This window comes from Takifugu rubripes, chromosome 6, assembly GCF_901000725.2.
Source record: "Takifugu rubripes chromosome 6, fTakRub1.2, whole genome shotgun sequence".
Taxonomy (NCBI): domain Eukaryota; kingdom Metazoa; phylum Chordata; class Actinopteri; order Tetraodontiformes; family Tetraodontidae; genus Takifugu; species Takifugu rubripes.
The window spans coordinates 6,704,016-6,724,617 of NC_042290.1; the positions used below are offsets into that span (position 1 = coordinate 6,704,016).

The 20,602-nt window shown below is 45.4% G+C and overlaps 1 protein-coding gene across 2 annotated transcripts; it reads right to left on the reverse strand.

Annotated features, from left to right (window-relative positions):
* Nucleotides 1–916: 916 nt before the first annotated feature.
* On the reverse strand, nt 917–20,462 carry LOC101065651 (electrogenic sodium bicarbonate cotransporter 1-like). 2 transcript variants are annotated; one of them, XM_029837565.1, is made up of 26 exons: nt 20,099–20,462; nt 17,373–17,446; nt 15,962–16,129; nt 13,332–13,464; nt 11,955–12,115; nt 11,690–11,869; nt 10,952–11,028; nt 10,400–10,557; nt 10,218–10,305; nt 9,231–9,385; nt 8,683–8,814; nt 8,420–8,594; nt 7,524–7,657; nt 6,719–6,981; nt 6,367–6,419; nt 6,082–6,267; nt 5,836–5,949; nt 5,179–5,340; nt 4,890–5,068; nt 4,647–4,719; nt 3,863–3,931; nt 3,560–3,733; nt 3,295–3,459; nt 3,116–3,209; nt 2,846–2,919; nt 917–2,757 (listed from the first exon to the last, which is right to left on the reverse strand). In XM_029837565.1, exons 1-25 carry the CDS (start codon nt 20,113–20,115, stop codon nt 2,876–2,878), a joined length of 3,228 nt encoding a protein of 1,075 aa, XP_029693425.1. In that variant the 5' UTR covers nt 20,116–20,462; the 3' UTR covers nt 917–2,757; nt 2,846–2,875. The 2 variants fall into 2 exon arrangements, with proteins under 2 accessions (XP_029693425.1, XP_003965300.1); XM_003965251.3 differs by having other exon boundaries at nt 2,842–2,919.
* Between the last annotated feature and the right edge of the window lie 140 nt (nt 20,463–20,602).

Genomic DNA, 20,602 nt, shown 5'->3' on the forward strand with positions numbered 1-20,602 from the left:
TATTGATAGAGCGTCTCTAACAATCCGGATCGTCTCCAGGCGCTTTATAGAAGGGCAGAGATTATTGTAAGGGGGGGATTTGAGCAGTACCGGACTCACCCTTAGTCATGGTTTGTTGTCCCATAGATAAAAGTGATGAGGTCGGTGGGTCTGAGGGTCAGTGCAAACCTATGGAGCTGGAGATCAAGAGGAGGGATCTTTCATGTCAGGAACCACCGGCTGTGACACATTATGATGGCCTTCATTGATTAACTGATCAGTCGGATCAGGGCTGCACGCCTCTGACATCGTGCTTTTTGTTTTTTTAGATGCACCTTAACAGTATAACATCAATCATCATTATGACATCAAACATTCTTGCATTTCCCCCTTTTTTGGGGGGGGGGATTTTTATGGACCACAGCATTGACCCTCCATCCACCGAGTGTGTGCCATCTTCTGTCAGCTTGCCTCTCGTAATAATGTAATAACAGAGGGAACACTTCCATTGAACTTAATCACAGAGAAACGTACCGATGTTATTTAAAATCTCGTACCTGCTACGCCAGGAGCTAATTGTTGCCCCCCCTCTCCGCCCCTTCATGGCAGTGATAAAGTGATTAGCAGTAATAAGGCAATTAGAGGTGCTCCTGTGATCGTGGAAACTATGCAGCTTCTTTTCATCGCTGCTCGACTCGAGCGCTTAAAGGTGAAAGTGATGACGGCCACGACCGCTCGCTGCTCTCACGCAACTGAGCCCATTACAAAGAAAGCTAAATAATCCACGTCTGCCACCATAATCTCTCCGTTCTGGCACAGGATGAAGTCAAAAGGCCCTCTTGCACACATGGGCTTACGCAAAGAGTTAACACACACACACACACACACACACACACACACACACACACACACACACACACACACACAGACACACGGCTTCAAGAATCATTTGAACTTTTAATTGCCATTATTTGAAATACTGTTCCATGAAATAAAAAAAAAGATCCATACTGATATCCGCTTCCCTCTAAATCAGCTAGGGTTATTCCGTACACAACGCTTGTATAAAACTCTTCACAAATCACATGAAAAAAAAAAACAAACAAAGATACCGAAGGATTAGAATTCAAAAGTCCAGATATACAGATCAATGAAACAAAGTGGAAGACAGAGTTTTGGATTTTGGACCAAAACAGCACTAACAGTCTTGTGCTTCACATTTCAGAAGCATGTCAGCCCTTATTTCTTCAAGGAATATATGTGCTTTTTCACCAACTGATGATATGACTGTGCTTTTTCACCAACTGATGATACATCCGTGTAAAACGGACTGAGTCAGATCACAGTGTATACTTCAATTAGCACGATCAAGCCTTCAAATAATGCAAAAACAAGATTTTGCTCCTCAAACTGTCCATGAATGGAATCAGTACAGGTGATATTGCCACATTCTGCATAATACAAAGTGAGACAGGGTGTCAGCACGCTGAGATGAATAATTTAAACAAAATCACCACAATATCAGTAGATGATTTACAAAAAAAAAAAAAAAAAAAAAAAACACAACAGACTGAATATTCAAGATCTTTAAATATGATCACATCTTAAAAGGAAACCGATGTAATGTGCCCTTTGGAGTGTTCAGTTCCGGAAGGAAGTTCACATGATTACAGCTCGTTTCCATCATTTTAGTAAATGAAACATAAAAAATATATAACTCTTTGATTAAAGGTGGGGTCTTCAAATTTGTAGCTCAACTGATTTGGTTTCACTTAAGCAAAACATATTGAATTAGCCCGTCACTGTGCAAAACGGAACGCAAGTGACAGTCCGGACATATCTGAAGTGCCAGTTTTATTTAATATACTCTTTTAGTATAAATATTTCCACCACTGCTTAATATACATTACCTGGCACCTACAGGAAAATGAGAGGTAGAGCTACTTACAGGTGTCTATAGATCCAGCTAACAGAGAAAATGGTCAGTCAGTGGAGAAATTGCTTCAGATTTAGAGAGAAACAATCAGTAAAGCTTTTAACAGGGTACAATAACCTGTAATAAAAACAGAAAATGGGAAAAAGAAGGACAAAAATAGCAAAAATGGTGACTCAGCGATATGGATTGCTGTCATTTGCATTTTAACCATCAGACAGCCAATCATCATCAATAACAAATATGGCCATAAAATAGCATCATGGTGGTGTAAAGATGACCTTTCATATCACATTTGTTCACCAAATATTTAAAAAAATAAGGAGGTTCTGCATTTCCTTACGCCCACATTCTCACCTCCACATGGGGGGTTTTGAGCTAAAGATCCTAATAATTATGAAATTAAAATTCCACAAATCATATCTTAAAAGTCCCCCCCCCAAAGGAAAAGCTCATTATAATTCAAGTTTATTGAAAATAGCATAGTAAAATCTACGATAGTTTCAATAACAAAATACTTTGATGAATTATTAACATTTAAATGATATTGCCCACTTGCATAGAGATGACTTGATTAACCCGTCCTGCTCCGCGTGCATAGCTCAAACTCATTAGCAGTACTGCCCCACTTTTCAACATTAAGACAAATACCTCCAGCAACTGTGGTTTTAGCCCCCACAGGAGGGATAAAAAAAAAAGCTTTTAATTACAAAAGTGTGGCCGGTATCCTAACGACAGGTTTCCCATGCGCTGTACATCTTTGGAAGATTCAATCACAGGTCTGTTTCAGACTCCTTCCGGAAGAAACCCGAGGTGAAACCTGTTAGTAAGACTGTTTGTCGCGGCTGAAAGGGGACAAAAGATCAGGAGGCGTTACTGCGAGTACGCGGAGAGCGAAGCGCATCGTACCAACGCTAGCGGGTACTCACTCACTCCGCTGAGGTGGAAGACCTGAAGTAGTACTCAGCACGGCGAATGGGCATTAAGGAAAGTCTGCGAGTCATCTCCTGGAGGGGGAGAAAGCAAAACAGTTAGGGACACGCTTCCCACCGGGGAAAAGAGGGAGCGCCGCCAAGCTGCCTGAGCTGCAGGATGCTGAACACGCGCTGAAAGAGCGTGCTGGGGTTAAAGCAGATGCGGGGAGGCGAGAAGCCTTCAGGAGGCAAATCAGAGCGGCCGTTGAGAGCGACGGCTTGTACTCACTATGCAAACATTTATCCCCCAACATGGGTTCCTGCTCCATCATATCCATAGAGATTTTTATAGTGGGGATATTTTCATGGTAGGGATAGTCGGACTGTGGGAGGACGGAAGGAGAACATTTACACGGGGTTTTCTGACATTTATCTAGCAAAAACAGTCCAAGATGACAGCGCACTCACAAAGTCAATCTCGCTGTCGATGCTTCCCTTCTTCTTCTGTTTCTTTTTCTTCTCATCCTCCTTCTTCTTCTTGTCCTTCTCAGGGATGACGTCGTCCAGGTAGCTGAGGTCATGTTGGGAGAACAAGTAGTCCATCGCCTTACGTACGGCAACCAACGCCAAAATCTGGAGAAAAGAAAGCGAAAAAAGGAAGGTTTCGGTTCAGCTTTCACACCCTGATGAGCCTCTCTACCAGTCTGTTTCACGGGGAGCGCTGGTTGCTCACCATAACGGGGAAGATGATGGCAGCCACTGTGGACTTGAGGATCCACAGGAGAGCCAAACACAGGCCCTGGATAAAGGTGAAGAGGTGGATACGTCTCTGGGGGACGTGCCGCAGGTAGATCAGGTCAGGCTGGTGTTTGGCTGGCATCAGGAGCAGCTTCAGACGGTCCATAAACTGAAAAAACACAAGGTGGGCAATTTTTTTAGCAATAAAAAGGAATCAAAAGTAACTCGGGATGATTAAGATATACAGAATTATTTAAAAATCGTGCAAAGCTGCTAGTCAATTCAAGGTCAAACTCACCTGAACTCCATTGAGTGAAGCCACACCCATGTAGAGGAACACGCCATAGAGGACAGGCATAGGAATGAACTGTGGGATGGCAGGTAACATAAGCGACACACACCAGACTGGATTAACATGATTTTAGAGTAAATTCAATCCTAACTCAAGAAAATTCAAGTCGGTCCTTCTCCTATCACGCTGCAGGTGATGACAATGTTTATTTTTTGTTCCATTACTTAGTTTATAAATAGCCCACAAGAGGCTTTCCCAGGAATGTTATTTTAGTCGCCAGTTGCTTGGCTGCCATAAGTGTGTCTTTAGGCCCCTGGTGAGTAAAAGGGATTTTAGAGTAATTTTACTGTGAGCTGGAGTGGAAGCCAAAACATATAAACTCACACTCATTTTTTTTTTTTTTTTTTTTTAAACAATCTTGATGCTATAGTTAAAAAGAAAAATCGAAAGTATAGAACTTTAAATGCATCAGAAGATCAAGTGTTACGCAGTACTTGAAATGGCCACACAGGGGAGCCATAGCAACGCCAACGTTCTCACTGGAATTTTTTCCCGTTTTGGCAATTCGATGTGGGAATGGAAACATGAGAAGGCACTCAGCTGCAATTGGAGTTTAAGCCCTGATCAGCAAGCCTGTTCTACATCACATTACTTCAATTATTGAAGCTCCTAATCGGATAAACGCAAGATGTGAAATTATCTCAAATTTAAGGGGCGACAGGAGTTTGTCTTAAGGGCAGCAGACAGTAATCCTTACTTTCACGGAAGAATTAATAAGCTCGTGAAATACCTTTAAGATGGGGGCCATGAAGACAGAGAGTCCCGTCAGTATGAAAACAAAAATTCCAGTGACTCTTTGTTCCCTGGAAAAAGGGGAATATATATGACATTAATCAATGCACCATTGAGTTATTTGAAGGATTTATTTAAACCAACTGGGGTCTAACACTCCATCAGCTGTGTCTTTATTAAATTGCAAATAGCAAAAACAGCAATCATATTTCCCCCAGTGAGGTCGGAAAACTCTGTTTACCTCACACCAAGGAATTTAGGCTGCTCTCCGGGTGCCGACGTCTGCGTCTCCATCTTCAGTGAGTCGATGTGGGCAATGGAGATGACAGTAGCAGCCACGTACCAGGGAAGGCCCATGAAAGAGCAGATAATCATGAGGATGGCCACCCAGAAAAGGTCCAAGTGATAGCCTGCCCCTTTCTGAGGAAGAGAAAAGGAAGGAAAAGTGAAGTTCTCACACTGAAGTAAAAGCTGCTTATAAATATGAGTGTGTGCCTATTCATAATGGGTCATTTCTACAGTGTATGTACCTTGAGTTTGTGCTCCTTCCTGTTGACAATCACCGCAGTGATTTGCTGATCCATAAATATCAGAATGGTGACCAGGAGTGCAGGAAGTGCAGCAGCCAGGTAAACCCACCAGGGGTTCCCACCAAAAGGTGGGACGAACCAGCCCCTATGTGGACTTGTAGGCTAACAAAGAAATACAGAAATATATCAGAAAGAGTTAGTTTGGCCCCGTAACCTGAACAAATGGAGGGCAAAAAAGTAACTAATTTGGAACCTCCCAGGAAGTCTCAGCAGAGCCTGAACTGACTGGTGGATGGTTACCTGTCCTAATCCCTGATTTAAAACAAAAGACATCTCTGTGTGTGGCCAAACAGAGTCAGCTCTATACGGTGAACTATGAGGGTCTCTGTTCTCAAATCACCTAAAATCAAGTTGTTATTTGATGCCTGCTACCTGCTCATCTACCCGGTCTTTACCCTTATGCTATGCAACAGAGGAACCTGAAAACATCCTTGGGACTTTTTTTTTAAGGTCATGCGAGTCATTTACTCAGCACAAAAATGGAATTATACTGGAATTGAAAGAGCTTTTGCACTCAGACAAAAACTCGTAGCCTTAATCGTGGGTTTCTGCACCTGCAGGCTTGCTGCTGCTCAGCTACTTTTTATTAAAAGGTACCTTGAATTCACTTGGCACAATGAGCTTCGGAGTGTTCACACCGACCAAGGCATCCACGCCACAGAAGACCAAAATGGTCAAGATGATGGCAAAGTCGCTGATCAGCTTCCTCACCTGGAAAGGAGGACATCGTTTAGCCCATTTTCTTTCCATCAAAATTGATTTCTACCTGAGAATGTAGGTGTCCCAAGAGCAAAACTGCATGTAAACGACACCCCCGACGCCACCAAGGGGGTCGCCACTCACCGTTGTGGGGAAGAATCGGCTCGTCTTGAACTGCTTCAGAGCCATGGAGCAGGCGTAAGTTCCAAAGAACAAAATGAAGGACATCAGGGTGATGTCAGGCACAAAACCACAGGCGTCTCCCACCAGATCCCCCCCATACTTGAGACACTGATCCCTGGACAGAGTAGCCCAGGTGGCATTCTCCGACTGCAGAAACAATGACAATAAATGCCATTTAACACACTTTCTCACTCCAACTACAATAAATACATAATCGCCCAAAAAACAACAACAACAACAACGTACCACATCTGTGCTGTTTTCCCAGGGAGGGAGATCGGAGAGTAATGAGGAGTTGCCTATAACAGAAAAACAGTCGGTCACTAAAAAGGGAATTTGTTGCAGGTTCACGCTCACCACGTCGCATTTGCGTCAGCATCGTTTTGATCTGCAGCTCAGGTTGCTCGTTTGCAACGCAGAAGCCGACGGGACGGAGAAAGCAAACATCATTATCTACAGGCGACCACACAGGGGATCATTTGTTATCCCACAGTAAACACAGCCAGAATAAGTTTAAAACTGTAGTGAACACCTGAATAAACGTAACCACAAAACGTAGTCTCTGCGGTACATAGAGCCTAGCTTCGTCCTTACGTACCAGGCATGCAGTGGCAGTCGTAGTGAGTGACGAGGTTGGGGTCGTACTGGGTGTTTATGGGATTCTTATGGCCCAGCTTTATCATCTTTTTGAAAGCGTCGTAGATGAAGATAAAGCTGATGAGAGCGGAGAAGCCCTCTTCTGTGAAGCGCGTGAAGTACTGCACCAGGAAGCTGGCGTCCGTGGCGACGAGCACCAGGCAGAACAAGCCCGACCACAGGCCGATCCACAGCCGGAACTCGAGGTAGTCGAACCCGTTGTCTCTGAGGAGAGGTGAGAGAGGTGCAGTGGAATTTCAGGCAATTGTGAGTGCTTCAAAAACCTGCCGCTTTAGTTTGTAGGCTGTTGAAAGTCGCGATTTGACAGTTCTTTACAGTGGAAACTGAGCTGCTCGTCCCAAAGCGACGAACTTGAGACTTTGACATGATCAAGAACACCACAACAGTCTCCAACTCAGTGTAAAATTAAATGAGGGTGAATAATTAATGACGGAACACCATCAGCATAGCATTTGGTAATGCTAGAAGACTGACTGACTGTGTGTGTGTGTGTGTGTGTGTGTGTGTGTGTGTGTGTGTGTGAGCACAAGATCATATAAAAAGTTGATCCAGGATTGGAAAATTAGAGATGCCACAAACCACCTGGCTTCATAAATAGCAGTAGTTACTCCTCCAAGCAACCCTACAAACCGATTCTCCACGTGGATTTACCTACAATATGAGGACCATTAAACACACAAACACTTTAACCTTTAGACTTCTTGTTGCTAAAAACGCCTGTTGAACTTGGACCCAACACTACTCACTTGCTAAAATTAAAGAGAAGCCTTTCGAAGACGAGAACCGGGCCCGTGCTGCTGAGAATGGTCAGCGGCTGCCCGGCGAGCAGGCAGAACACTGCCCCCGTCAGAGCCGTGCCCACGAAGCTTTCCAGCACTCCCTGCAACACAGAGATAAGGCGAACATGTCGTCAGTCAACTCAGGCCCGGCCCCTCGGGACAAGGAGTGCTCCAAAGTTGGGTCATTTTAAACAGAATTGGGCTCATTTTCTCACCCTCTGTACATTTCATTCAACAGGTTTTCTTTGCAAATTACAAACAATGGAAGCCAAACAAGCCATTGAACAAAGTGAAAAGATGTATTTATAACAATGTGAGGGCAGAAGATTTAAAAATAGGCAGCTGTAGTCTATTTTGGACACGTGCTGAGAAAGGACAAATGAGGTCAGGGATTCCCTCTCCTGGAAAAGCGTTGAGGATTGAGGTGTCGGCTGGAGGGTTGGGGCAGCACGGCGAGGCCACAGTGGCTGAGTAATCTGGATCTGTGGTTATTTACAGCCCGGGCAAATCCCCAAGGCCGACTTACTCTGCAGGTTCGCATCTTCTTGCCAGAGGAAAGACCCCAGGAAAGGACTGTCGAGGGGGACGGCGGGGCGCTCAGCCATCCGTGGTGCAGACATAGATGCGTGTCAATGCAGCTCAATTATACAACTGATCCATGAGGAGCCTGTTCACAGCATGTGCGTCGCTAACAGGAGGATCAGGTATGAGCCTTTGAGCTTTAAATTAGCATGGCTTATCAGCTGAAGCGACAGCAATCTCGGCACTGGGGGGGCAGCTATCAGCAGCTTCGCAGCTTTTGCTGAGCTGCTTTCACACATTTGTGGAAGTTATGCATGGACGTGTGAAAAGGGGGTTAATACCTGCATGTTTTCTGTGGCGTCCCCGAGTAAGCCTCCAAAGGTGATGGCGTTGGTGACCGTGCCAAGGTAGATGAACAGGATGGTGGAGAGAGCTTGGATGTGGAGCGCGTCGCAGAAGTCGCTGGCAAAAAACGGCAGCTTCCGCTTGACGTCAAGGACGAGCCCGCCGCAGAACCTTCAAGGCCAAAACCATTAGAGTTAGAGGGCCAATATTCTGACCTTATATTAAATATTAGCGCCCCTTCAAATGAAATCCTACTTACTTCCCAGTGTGCTGAAGCTCCTCTCCAACCTGGTGCCCGCCGCCGCCCCCTCCCCCCGCTGCACCGTGTCCCGCGTCGTGTGGTGTGTCGCCATTCATATGTGGCGCCTCCACTCCAGCGTACATGTTCTTCCTTTAAAAAAAAATTAAAAAAACCCAAGGAGACTTTAGTTCCGCACTCGCATTAGGACACAATAAAAGGTTTGGTTAATAGAGATCACGTGATTTGGAGAGCAAGCAGCATGAAGCAGCCTCAGGAGCCGTTTGCCATTCAATTTAACCTCTTGATGGTGGCATTAACAGTCATTGCTGTGCCAATCACAAGGCCTTTAACTCTTAACACTGCAGATTAAGTAGCTGAAGGGCAAATTTGTGTTTTCTGAAATTAGAGACGCTCTGGAAATGTTCTACAAATGTAGGAATGTGGTGGTAGAACAGAGACGGCTGAATGAAGTGGATGTTCTGTTTCCGGTGACCCATTTCTGCTCTGGTTTCGTGTTACACACTCGATACATTCATTTGGACAAAGGGTCGTGGATGCGAGCAGACCTCTTGTCTGAGGACGGCAGCGACTTGGGCGGCTCTATCCTGATGTCAGGGTCCCATTCTCCAGGGGGGAGGACGATGACCTCATCCAGGAACTCTTCAATGCCCGCCAGCAGGTCCTGTCTGTTCTTGGCTTTGTAGGCAATATCATGGAAGACCTACCAGGGAAAAACAAGCAATTATGTGAGTCTGCGAATCCACTTAGCGTGGATGGAGAACTGATGACATGGTGAGGCGACCTATTGGGAAAGAGGGTCGGGTCTGACATTGCATCATGGGGCCGATGACTCAAAAACACAAACACTGTGTGAACTCAAGAGACAGCTGTCACATGAAGGCCGAGGGGTTAAATTTTAACCCAAGGAAATCCTGGAAAAATGCTTCCTGTCCTGTTGTGTTGACACACGTGACAGATCGCAAAGAGCTACTGCCTGTGGGAAACAGCACCCGGGAGTCGCGTTCCCCCCGGCGCTGCGGAGATGTTAAATCAGAGGAAGCGGAGGGACGGAAAGGACTGGAGAGAGCATAACGGATACAACGGCAGGCGGCTGGGATAAAATGTTTGCCTTTTTGGATTTATTCTGCTAACCTCGGGGCGAATGGGCCTCCGAAAACATCAACATAGCTTAACGTGAATAAGACAGATGTTTGTCGCTGCCGACGGGCCTGTCCAAGCAAACCGCCGCGATGATTCACTCCAAAAATGAGAAGAGAGATTTAGCAGAAGCACGCGTGCTGGAGGAGGACTTTAAAAAATAAATGAGGATACAGAAGACTATTATATGTATAGATAAGCCCCTGTGATATTTGTGTTTCCATCCTAGTTAAATAAATATAAAATATCAATATTGTGCACTCAAAGCCAAAGAGTTTGAACGATCTCAGGATCCAGGTTGAGGTTAGTTTTTCAGTAGCTAGCCTCGTCCGGGGCACGACCAAGGCTGGGAGTCGAGCGTTCACTACACAACGGATTAAGAAATCCCGCCGTACCTCGTCTGACATCAGGGTGGCGATGGCTCTTCCGATTTCATGATAGGACTTAGCTTTCCCCTTCGGCCCCAGCAGGATAAAGAGGAATCTACAGAAGAGCGACAAAGCCAGTTCACCACAAGGTTCACCTTGCTGATGCCACCGTTCTCGGATGGGTGACTCCGAATGGTCGCCCTTCTTACCTCGTTGGCACGGGAACCTCAGTCAGAGCCCCCAACATGACCGCCTGCTGCAGACGCACAAACGCCACAAAGGGGTTCTCCAGGAAGTCGACCTCGCCGACCAGGACGTTTGAGGCCTCTGCATCTCGTGGCAGCTTTTTCATGAATTTATTCTTCAGCTGCCAGGACAGAGAAAACACAGTCAAAGCATCTACATCAAACCCAACTAGTGCATGAATTTATTAGCCTTTGCATAACCATTGCATAACCATCAATCTCAGAAATTGCATCAGATTGTCCAGATGCTATAAATGCACCACGCAGAAAAATGATTAGCCAACATCCATTTTCATGTGAAAAGGCCCGAACATTCTGTCTGGTGGAGCAATTCCAGCTTTCACAGTTGAACTGCTCCAGCGAGCTTCTCTCCATGACCAGATTACTGACGCTTCCTCAATTGTGAGGCGTGGGAGTGAGAGAAACGTCGCGTGTGGACGACAGAAGCGCGGCAACTAAACATGGGCCCTTTTTTGTAGCGCCCGATGCGAATGGAAAACGCTTCGAACGCATTACCTGATCTTTCTCTGGTTTGTCAGAAAAGTCACCCAGGCTGTTGGAGGTGAGGTTCCGGTGGGCGGTGGTTGGGCTACCTGCAGAAAAGTTGGGATAGCGTGAGAACTAAAAAGGAAAAAAACACAGCAGAGGTCAGTGTGAAAAGATTTCAGCCAAGGCGGGGTGAAAAATAAAGGAGGCGTACAGAGCACGTAAACAGAAAACAGGATATCGCTACAAGGTTTATGCAACTGAGGCCAGATGGTTCCTCATTCAGAACTGCCAGATACTTTGCATATTTCTGTCTTTATGTTCTGCGAGCTTGCGCCGACATCCACGCGTTTGTGTGAGCAGCTGACTCCAGCTGCTTTTCATATTGCAGAATTTCCATGCCGCTAAATTTACACGCGGGTTGCGACAAAGCGGCTTTCAGTAGCCGCGACCTCACTCACAGAGGTGTCCCGTGCTGGAGCTTCTCGTGACCTCACATGGTTCCTCTGAGTCTTGAGGGGTTAAAAAAGGCACGGGCTGCTCTAGGGGGCTACGCGCTTTAAAGGTCCCAGATGGAGGACGTCAGAGGCCCAAAGAGAAGGAAAAGTAAAGAAACAGGGAGGAAAAAGAGGGGGGGAAGTGAGGAACAGTTTTTTTTCCCAGTGAAAGAATTTACAGCAGATGTTAGTGGAAGAAATTCATGACAGAAATAGTCAGAATGAAGGTGAACTGGTTGAACCGAGGAGTGCGTATAGTGTGACACGTTACCATTCTCTTGGTTGGAGAACAGTCGACTCGCGCTGGACACGCTCTTGCCGATGTCGGCGAGGGAGCGCAGGTTGGACTTCTTGGTTTGGTGGCGATGCTTCCGCAACAGCGTGTACATGACCTTCTCCTTCAGGTCGGCTTTCAACTGCCCGCTCTCGACGTGGCTGTCGATGATGGTCTCTGTGGGAGGGAAGGAGGGAGGGAGTCGCTCTGGAGAGTCGCCTGGCGTTAAGGGAAAAATGTTCTGGAGTTCTGACCCACTCACCAACGACCTGCGGTAGCGTGCTGGCCTCCAGGTCCAGCATGATGGTACCCTTCTCGATGCACATTTTAAGCTCCATCAAGCTGTGCAACGACAGCGTGGCCACGTGAGGCTTGCTCCAGCGCTCGCCACCCTTCTCCACCTTCTCCTCGAACTTGATCCATCTGGAAATTATCGAATCATTTGATCTGCTGCGCTTTCATTCGTTTTAAAAAAGCAGGTTACCGCCTGAGTGGTCTGACAGTATATTTAGGAACTAATATGGGCTGCAAACAGAGAGACAACATAAGTCTTCCGTTCTTTACAGATCAGGCCTCGCTATTTTGAATAAGTCACAGTCCACAGGGCGTGAAAAAAGGGATGCAGGACAGCGTTGCAATGAAAATAAGGGATTCTTCAGGTGCTTGGAAAAGAGACATTCTCTTGTTTGCAGGACACACACACACACACATGAAGGAACTGCTTCACCCAGGAGAAGGTTTCCTTTTAACAATAATGGCTCACATGTTAGCATTACAAAGAGCCTTTCTCCCGAGGCCTCCGGATGGGGTTTCCTCTGGAGATAGAGTATCCCTGCGGCTCTGGCCCTCTCTCCTGTGACCAGAGAGGGGCTGCTAATCCTTCAACCAGTTGCCAGTTTAAAAAGGACTATTTTCCTTGAAACAAAGGAAAGGGATGACAAGAAATGCTGCGTGGAAAAGTGTCTGTGTGAACCCTGTTTTTAAAATATTTAATTGGATCACCCTTGCTGCACTCTCGCCGTTAGACTGGTTTTGCAAAGAATAAACGGTCTGGAGCAATTACACCATCAACTATACTGGGAACACTTGCTTTTTTTAATGCTCTTTTGCATTTACTAACAAAAATGACAAAAAGTTTACAGGAGGATCGGCTTCGGTTTATCATGCTGAAGTATGCAAAGTGATCATTTATAAGCTAAAATGTCAATATCAGAGTTGGGATCTTATCGTGAGGTGCATGTTGGGATTCTAAGCAATCATTCCAATTTTTTTTTTTTTTTTGCACCAACAGCCTTCTTGTGGACCAACTTGAACCTGTTCTGAGGTGAACGCAGCAACTCTCCACCCTGTAACCATTATTTCAAATACACACCGGAAACCTTGTTCTGAACATTTTAGGAGTCTCTCCCATTTCCTGCTCCCACAAAGCAGGTACTCCAGATCAGGATCTGATAAGAGCAGACCGGGAGTTCCCTGGAGTACAGCCTATTTCCCAACACACACAGAAAACACCTATTCATAAGGGATTAGGTCCCGCTGACTGCACCATGACTGTGAGCAGGAAGTGCCTAAATATGCTGCCCCTTAGCCTTAGTGTAATGTTAACTTTATATGTCTTCATCATGTGACACTGCCTCACCTGGCTGTTTCCTTCCACTCCATCTCCTGCCCGTCCACAGCCAGCAGTTCGTCCAGCTCGGTGAAGAGCTGAGGCGGTGGGGGGCCATCGTCCTCCTCTCCTAGGATGAATCTTATCCTCTCAGCAGGAGAAACTGCAGCAAAAAGGAGCAAATGGGAGGTCAATATCTATAAGGCACCATTGTAACTTTTTATATTAAATTGTTTCCGGAAACTTGTACACTCAAAACTTGTTTCTCCGGAAGAAGCCAAAGGGAATCCCACAAACTTGCCATTTTATAATTGTTTTATGATGAGGTGTAAGATGTAGTTAGACCTGCTAATACCTCTGAGAAAGCAGTGAAAGAGTGCTACGTCACAGGAGGCTATTTGTGCAGCTTTCTGCATCCAAACGGCATTAGTCAGGGTTGCAGAGACCTCGAGGACGTAACTGCGCAGAATAACCTTCTAATCCCGACACAACACAGCTAAGCTTGATTTAGGAGGGAGATTTTTAAAATAGCATGTTGCTACTGTGTCCAGAGTAATTACATTTTCTGTGTGAAGCTGCAGGGTACACATGGAAATGAAATAAAATGGCAACCTCAACCAACCGTCTGCGAGAGAAACCTGAGACCTTCGAGACCTCAGGGCCTTTTCATGTTGTCTTTTGGCTGACTTCAGGAATCTTGACTTTTAACCCAACGACTGCTGACGCCGCAGCTGGATGTTCGCGGTGTCATCAATGAAAACCCCGGCTTTGTTGTGGTTGCACACATCTTTTAAGTGGATGGCTCCGCAGAATCAACAGGATTATGGGGATTAGGACGGAGGGCAAAACAGCAGAAAATTCAGCAAGTGGGTGGCTTTGTGTGGACTGTAAAACCACATGTGTGCGTGTGTTGCGAGTTGAGTCAATGATGCCGTCTGGAGTCCCAGCCTGAACCCGAGGCGCACCAAGAACACACACTTCCATCCCACCTTGACCTCCTAGTTTGAGGGAATGTTGTGTTGGAGGACTGCTGTTGCCTTAATGTACAACTAATTCTGACCTCTTGTTCAACCACGCAACACTGTTTAGATTTCAGATTTTCCACGGAGATAAAGAAAGATGACATAGATGCTGCCACGTTTGATTTGAGCGCCAGTGAAATGTTACAAAAGCAGATGACTGAAGGGCCCCCAGTAATTTAGCGTGTAGAAACGCACTCTAATCTGGATGCCTAATTTCCTTAGGTTTATACCAACAACAACAGAAGCTTAAAGTAGTCTAAAGCTGTAAAGCTGCCATCAAATCAATGCATTTATGGCACTTTATAGATCTAATAGACCAGCTCCCTCAGATTTGTAAACCAGGAAAGATGCTACCATTCTAAAACCAAATGTGTGCAAATAAAAGCATCAAGTGGAGAGAAAAACTCTTGTTGAGGTTGTTGAGTTTTGTAAACACTGCTAATAAGATCAGAAAAATACATCAGTCCTCAGATGTCCGTGGGCCTTATTCCCTCTCCATTTATCTAAAGATAGATTTAAAAGTAATTTCTCAAACCCCTTCTTTTAAATCCTGTATGACAAGTTAAGCCTTTGTTTATGTGGGTGTCCCCTATAATAATATTATTGTGCTTATTTGTTCAACTTTTAATTGCCATTATATCGTTCTCCCTTTGTTATATTAGTGTGCAAATTATTATTTTTAGTGCTAAAGGTCAACTTTTCTGTTTATATGGGCTCTATAAATACATTTTGACTTTGTCCCACTCTTTACTGTAATAATTGGATTCATTATTTATTGATACAATAGGGCCAATAAATTTATACACTCTACTGATACTGAAAGGGCATTAGTATGGCTTTAGCCTTGTCTATCTCTTCTTGCCTGTTCCAGGCTTTAACTGCTTGTAAACATGACTTTATATCGCTGTAATTACCAGTTCAGCCATGTCATAATTCTTGGTTTGCGTTACTTTTGCCGTCACCCTGCTGAGAGTCAAACCCCTGCCCTCATCCCATCTCCAACCCAGGCGGACACCATAATGCTTACCTCCGCCAGCAGCCTGGGATGAGTAAACGCTCCCATTGTGCCCTTTTTCAGAACTGCCATTTTAAATTGAATTCCTGCCCTGTGATAATTGTAGGTCTTGGTGACTGTTTTTTTATTGCAACAATTGGAGGTTAAAGAACAGACTGAGATAAAACATTTACTTTCACTGGCACGACACTCAGGTTAAACCTGATTTACATGCCAAGACTGAGATTACTTCTCCTCTTGTGCAAAATGATGTTGGGATTAATGGATTTCTAAACGTCACCTCCCTCAGCTGCACAACATCTGGTGCTCTCTCACAGCAGGAAGAGGGCTCGAAGATTGTGACCATAATCCCTTGTGAAATGTCTTTATTTTGCCTGTTTCTCTTCTTTCCAGATTGTGATCCAATCCTCCCCATTCCATGATTCAGTTAAGGGATATTTTACTTTTTTTTTTAGCCGCTCCACCCAACTCTCACAGCTCCTTTTGCCTCCTCAACAAAAGAAACACTGATATCCTGTAAGCTGTGATTTACGGGCTGTCTGGAAGACACCCACCCACAGAGCACCACAACCATTGCTACACACACACGTACACACACCAGGCGCTGGTTTAAATTAACTCACTCAGAGGTTTGAGGATATTTGCGTTGGATTCATCTACGTCGGACTTGTATCCCTCCGTGCTGTGCTCGGCCCGTTCCCGCTTCTCCTTGTGGCTGGACTTGCGTCTGTGGCGCCTCCTCCGGTGGAAGCTCTTGGGAACGTGCACGCCAATGTACACAGTGTGGTGACCTGCCATGGCACAGCATAACAGAGGGATCACACGTCGTATTACAGTCACAAAATTCCTGAATAATGTCAATCTGCGTCAGTCTCAAACACATAACAGCTTCTTGTTCTCTCGCCACAGGCTAATTTTAGCTTCAGTTTCAGGACTAGACATAAAAATGATTTTAATACATTAGAGGGCTATTGTTACTGTCTCCACTTATCAACCTTACAAGGTCCTGGGCTGCATGTTTATATCATGGTGATGTGTTTGATGTGGCGAGGAAATGCTACAAGAGCTGATTAAGACTTTCGTAGATACAGTCCATCTGAAAAAACCTAAGAAATCTGCTTTTCGCCCCCTTTGAACACCGAAAATTTTGGTTAGAATCCCTGAATTTTGATTTCCGATCAAACGGAATCAAGAGCAGCAGCATCTCTGGAGTACTTTAGAGCTTCTATAGGGAGTTAGACTCAAGGACAAACTGATATAAATACAAAAAGGCCAGATGTTGTGACCTCGAATGGATCGCGTGATTGTGACTGAGGATTTACAGAGATTTTGATGGTGATAAAGGACGAGGATCATGTCTCAAGGATGGCTTTGGTAAGTCTCAATAGAACAAAAAGAAGATGTGATTTTCCTCCATTTGCCACCCCAATACTACTAAGCTTCCATTATTTGTGTTCTGCAAACGTCACGGAAACGTATAATCCCCAGCCAGTAATTCTAGTTTCACTTGTTCTTAAAGATCCAACATTTACGTCATTGGTGGAATCTGGTGGTTTTTTGTCGCCTGTGTCCCAATCGGGAAGAGATACAATCAGACAGTCTGTCAACAAGTACTTCCTACACAGCGGCTCGTACAGGAAATGATGACTTAGTGTCTCCAGGAAGTAATTAGAGACAGAGATGGACAGAAGACGAGGCTAAACTTTCCATTTAACCATGTTTTTCTTTTTAAACTGTGTTTTTTTAATTATATCGTTGACACCCTGGTGGTCAGTCAGACTTCCTTTAAGTAACCAAAGAGGCAATTTTGTTTCCATGCGTGGGAATCTGACGCACCTTCTGCTGCGTACACACCCATGCAGACGCACAAAGCACCTGATTAACGTGCTTTAGTTTTTGGGAATCCTCACAGTATTGCAGAACGTCTTCCCAAAGATGTAGAGGAAGGTTGGAATTTACGCAGTGGGTTAAGGAAGCTACTTTGGTGCCCAGGGCACTTGGAAAGTTCAGCCGAGTATTTATCGCCAAGCTCACCTTCCACTTCCTCCTCATCGCAGATGTGCTTGACAAAGGCCGCTCCTCTGTCCAGGACAGCCTCGTCCTCCACCCTACAGGACAAATAAAAACCTCACAATAATGTTTTTGCTCTACTGTCCAAAATATGCATGCTCAAACAAAGGCAAAGGAAAAGTTTCAATAGTTTATTTTGACTGAAAGGCAGCTAAAAAGGAGACAATTAAGGATTAGGGCCACAGTTGAGGTGTTTTTTTCGTCCCAGCCCATTTATGCCTCTAGAGATTCAAAAAGTGGTGCCCTATTTGGCCAAAATAAAGAAAAATTTTAATATAAATGCATTTCATTTACCATATAGTTTAACACCAGTTAAATATTTCTATAGCAACCAGCACCGATTGCCTACTGGTTGATGATTTAAGTACTTTTTGTTTTTGCCTTGTGCATTTTAAAATTCTAGCTTTAAGATTTCCTTATTATTTTCTTCAGTGAGAGGATGTATGCACTTAGATCCCTTTATCCCTATGAGGAATGTGCATCACATGAGAGCTACACAAAAGACGGTCTTATCTGGTCCCACTGATGACAAGAACATCTACACGCGCTGCATGACTGCACGTTCCCTGGACTGACCTCGACTTTCCTGGAAAACCTGAAAGGAATGCCGAGCGCAGGGGAGTGCGAACCGATGCCGAGCCGTAACACAGGGGTCGAAACAATCTATCCTGATATTTGTGACAACGGGATTCATCGGTGCCTTTAAGGTTAATCAAGCTGTCCAGGGACGAGACGTGGGCCTGTTGAATTAAATATCAGATAAAAGTTCTGTGGAACTACTGCAAATAAATATTTGCTTTCAGATACGTGAAGGTCATAGCTTTTATCTCCAAATGGCCAATCTACTCGCAAGTTTGCAAAGAAGGAGGCAGAGCAGTGTATACAAAGCCCTGCATAAACATCGTCCTCAGCACAGATACAACATGTCCTTCCCCCCCGCCATAATTTCTCTGGTGGATACCATATCTAGCATCGAGAATGATAGAGGAACGACACTGATAAGTACAAGTAATGTGCCAAGATCAAACATGAGCTGAAGGAGTGGCCAGACTGGGAACCAAGTTCATTGTTGCCAATTGTCACAAAACTAAGAGGGGTCAGGTTCCTACAGGGGCACCGTAGAGAAGGTCCAGCTATCACTTGGCTCCAGATTGCTTTGTGCGCTACGTTGTGCTTGAACTCCTCTAGGACAGGGTGTGCGGGAAAATAAGCACCGGCATCAGGAAGTGACAGAGAACTTGGACTTTGATACGGCCTGAAACGTCCTTGAGAACTCCACATACGCACATTAGGCGAAAGAAAAGGGGAGTGATGGTTGTGATTTAGATTCTGCGGTTCAGAGTCTTAAAAAAACCCAAAACAAAACAATCAGCTGTCCTGCAGGGCACACCGACGCACTGGTGAATGTTTACAGTATGTCTGCATGGAAACGTCACACAGGAGAACAAAAGGGGCTCGTGTTGCAGGATTACTGCCGCCTATGGTCAGCGAGGGGAGCCGTGATCAGCCCGCACCAAGGCCTCAGACAGGGAGGCCCTTGTGACTGTGTAGCAGAGGCCAAGCGCTAAAGCCCATCTTCTCAACTGTGTCATCAGAAATGCAGAGAATCTTCTTGATCTTTCTGGTTTCGTTGAACTCATGAGGCTGGATAAACCCGCCGGTGCGTGAGGAGCCAGGATCAGCTGCTCGAGGTCAGGGATCATCCCGATCTCTTCAGAGTGACGCAGCCAATCCTTTCGGCCACGTTCACAGCGAGTTCATCAATGCAGGACAGCATGATAAGGAATGTTAGACAGTGATAGCACCCTTAAAACTGACCTTTAGGATGTCAAATAGCCTGGGATCTGCTACTGAATTATAAAAAGAAACTACAAAAATACAGGCCAGCTGGTGCTTGTATCTGTGATTCCCACACATTTAAAAGAGGAAATGGACGGGTTTTGCTGAACTGTCACCCACTGGTGCACAAAAGAGGGCGCATTATCTATGCATGGGCCACAAGGAAGAGTCAAACAAGAAATTGGCAGTGAAGGTTGTCACAACAGGAATGAGGAATCAATCAATGATGGGTGTTTTTTAAGTTTCTGTTGCAGGGGGGGGGGGGATCCTTCGAAATTTGTCTCCCAGTTAGTCGAGAAATACAGCAGGTGATGTTTGAAACAGCTGGTGATGTCAGAAAAGTGCGCGCAGGCTGGCCCGTTTTCCGCGTTTCCGAGAAAATCCTCAGCTTGGCTCCGGAGCTCCGCGTTATTGCGCAATATTGACGCGCACACTGGCCCCAAACTTTTAGGGGGGGGGACTGAAACAGCACATGGTATTTGAGGCTCACACACATACGCACACGCACAGCTTTATTGACAACGTTACGCGGGACAGGACTAAGCCCGGGTTGTTACCTCTCCTAATTGATTGTGACGTGTTCTTGGAAGCCAGATTACCTGCCGCACATAGCCGCGGCTTCAAGCCTTCAATGATTTGACGCACAAACCATGTGGGCATGAGAAACGTGGCACATTCCATCCAAAAAACACAAACAAAACACCCCCAAAAGGCACCGGATGACAGTCGTCTGACTGAAATTCACCTGATGGTACACAGGAAATGAGTTTATGTACGGCAAGCCACAAGGTATGTTTTCAAGATGATCGGACAAGAGACTTCAAGAAGCAGCTAAGAGACACCAAACTCACTTCTTTTCGTTGCTCATGACGACAAACTTGGCTTTTCAGAGCGTCTTCACAGATGATCAACAGTCCTGTTCACCAAAAAGTTGCTCTTTAACTCGTCTTTGTGCTCTTCGCCTCCTCTCGTCAGTCGCGCTTTTCTCCCCCTCCTCAAAGTAGATCAAGCAACGTCAGAGCCGCGGTTATCTCTCTGGAAGGACTTCTTCGACTCTACTCTTCAAGTATTGTGCGTGAGCAGCGATCCTCATATCGTGGTGGAGCTGCTCGGATGGGGGACCATGGTAAAAGGCTGCAGACGTCTCTCCGTGCGTGGGGAGACTACGAGCGCAGCGTGTCTTTTTTCCATATTTAAAGTGCCATCCCTCCTCCTGCGTGACGACACCCTGGGGGAGGTCAGAAAGAACCCGGGTGTCGCAATAAATCCTGTATATCTGCATGTGAGAAATCCCCATCACACACGGCGTCAATCAAACTTTTATTTCATTCTAGAGGCTGTTGTTCTATTTACAA

Bases quoted from the DNA above. Each gene is read 5' to 3' on its own strand.
- LOC101065651 (XM_029837565.1), bottom strand. The intron at 6,982-7,523 runs GTGAGTAGTGTT...ACCTCTCCTCAG, and splicing joins CTTCTCTTTAATTTTAGCAA to AGACAACGGGTTCGACTACC. The intron at 3,734-3,862 runs GTGAGTTTGACC...GTGTTTTTTCAG, and splicing joins CTTCACTCAATGGAGTTCAG to TTTATGGACCGTCTGAAGCT.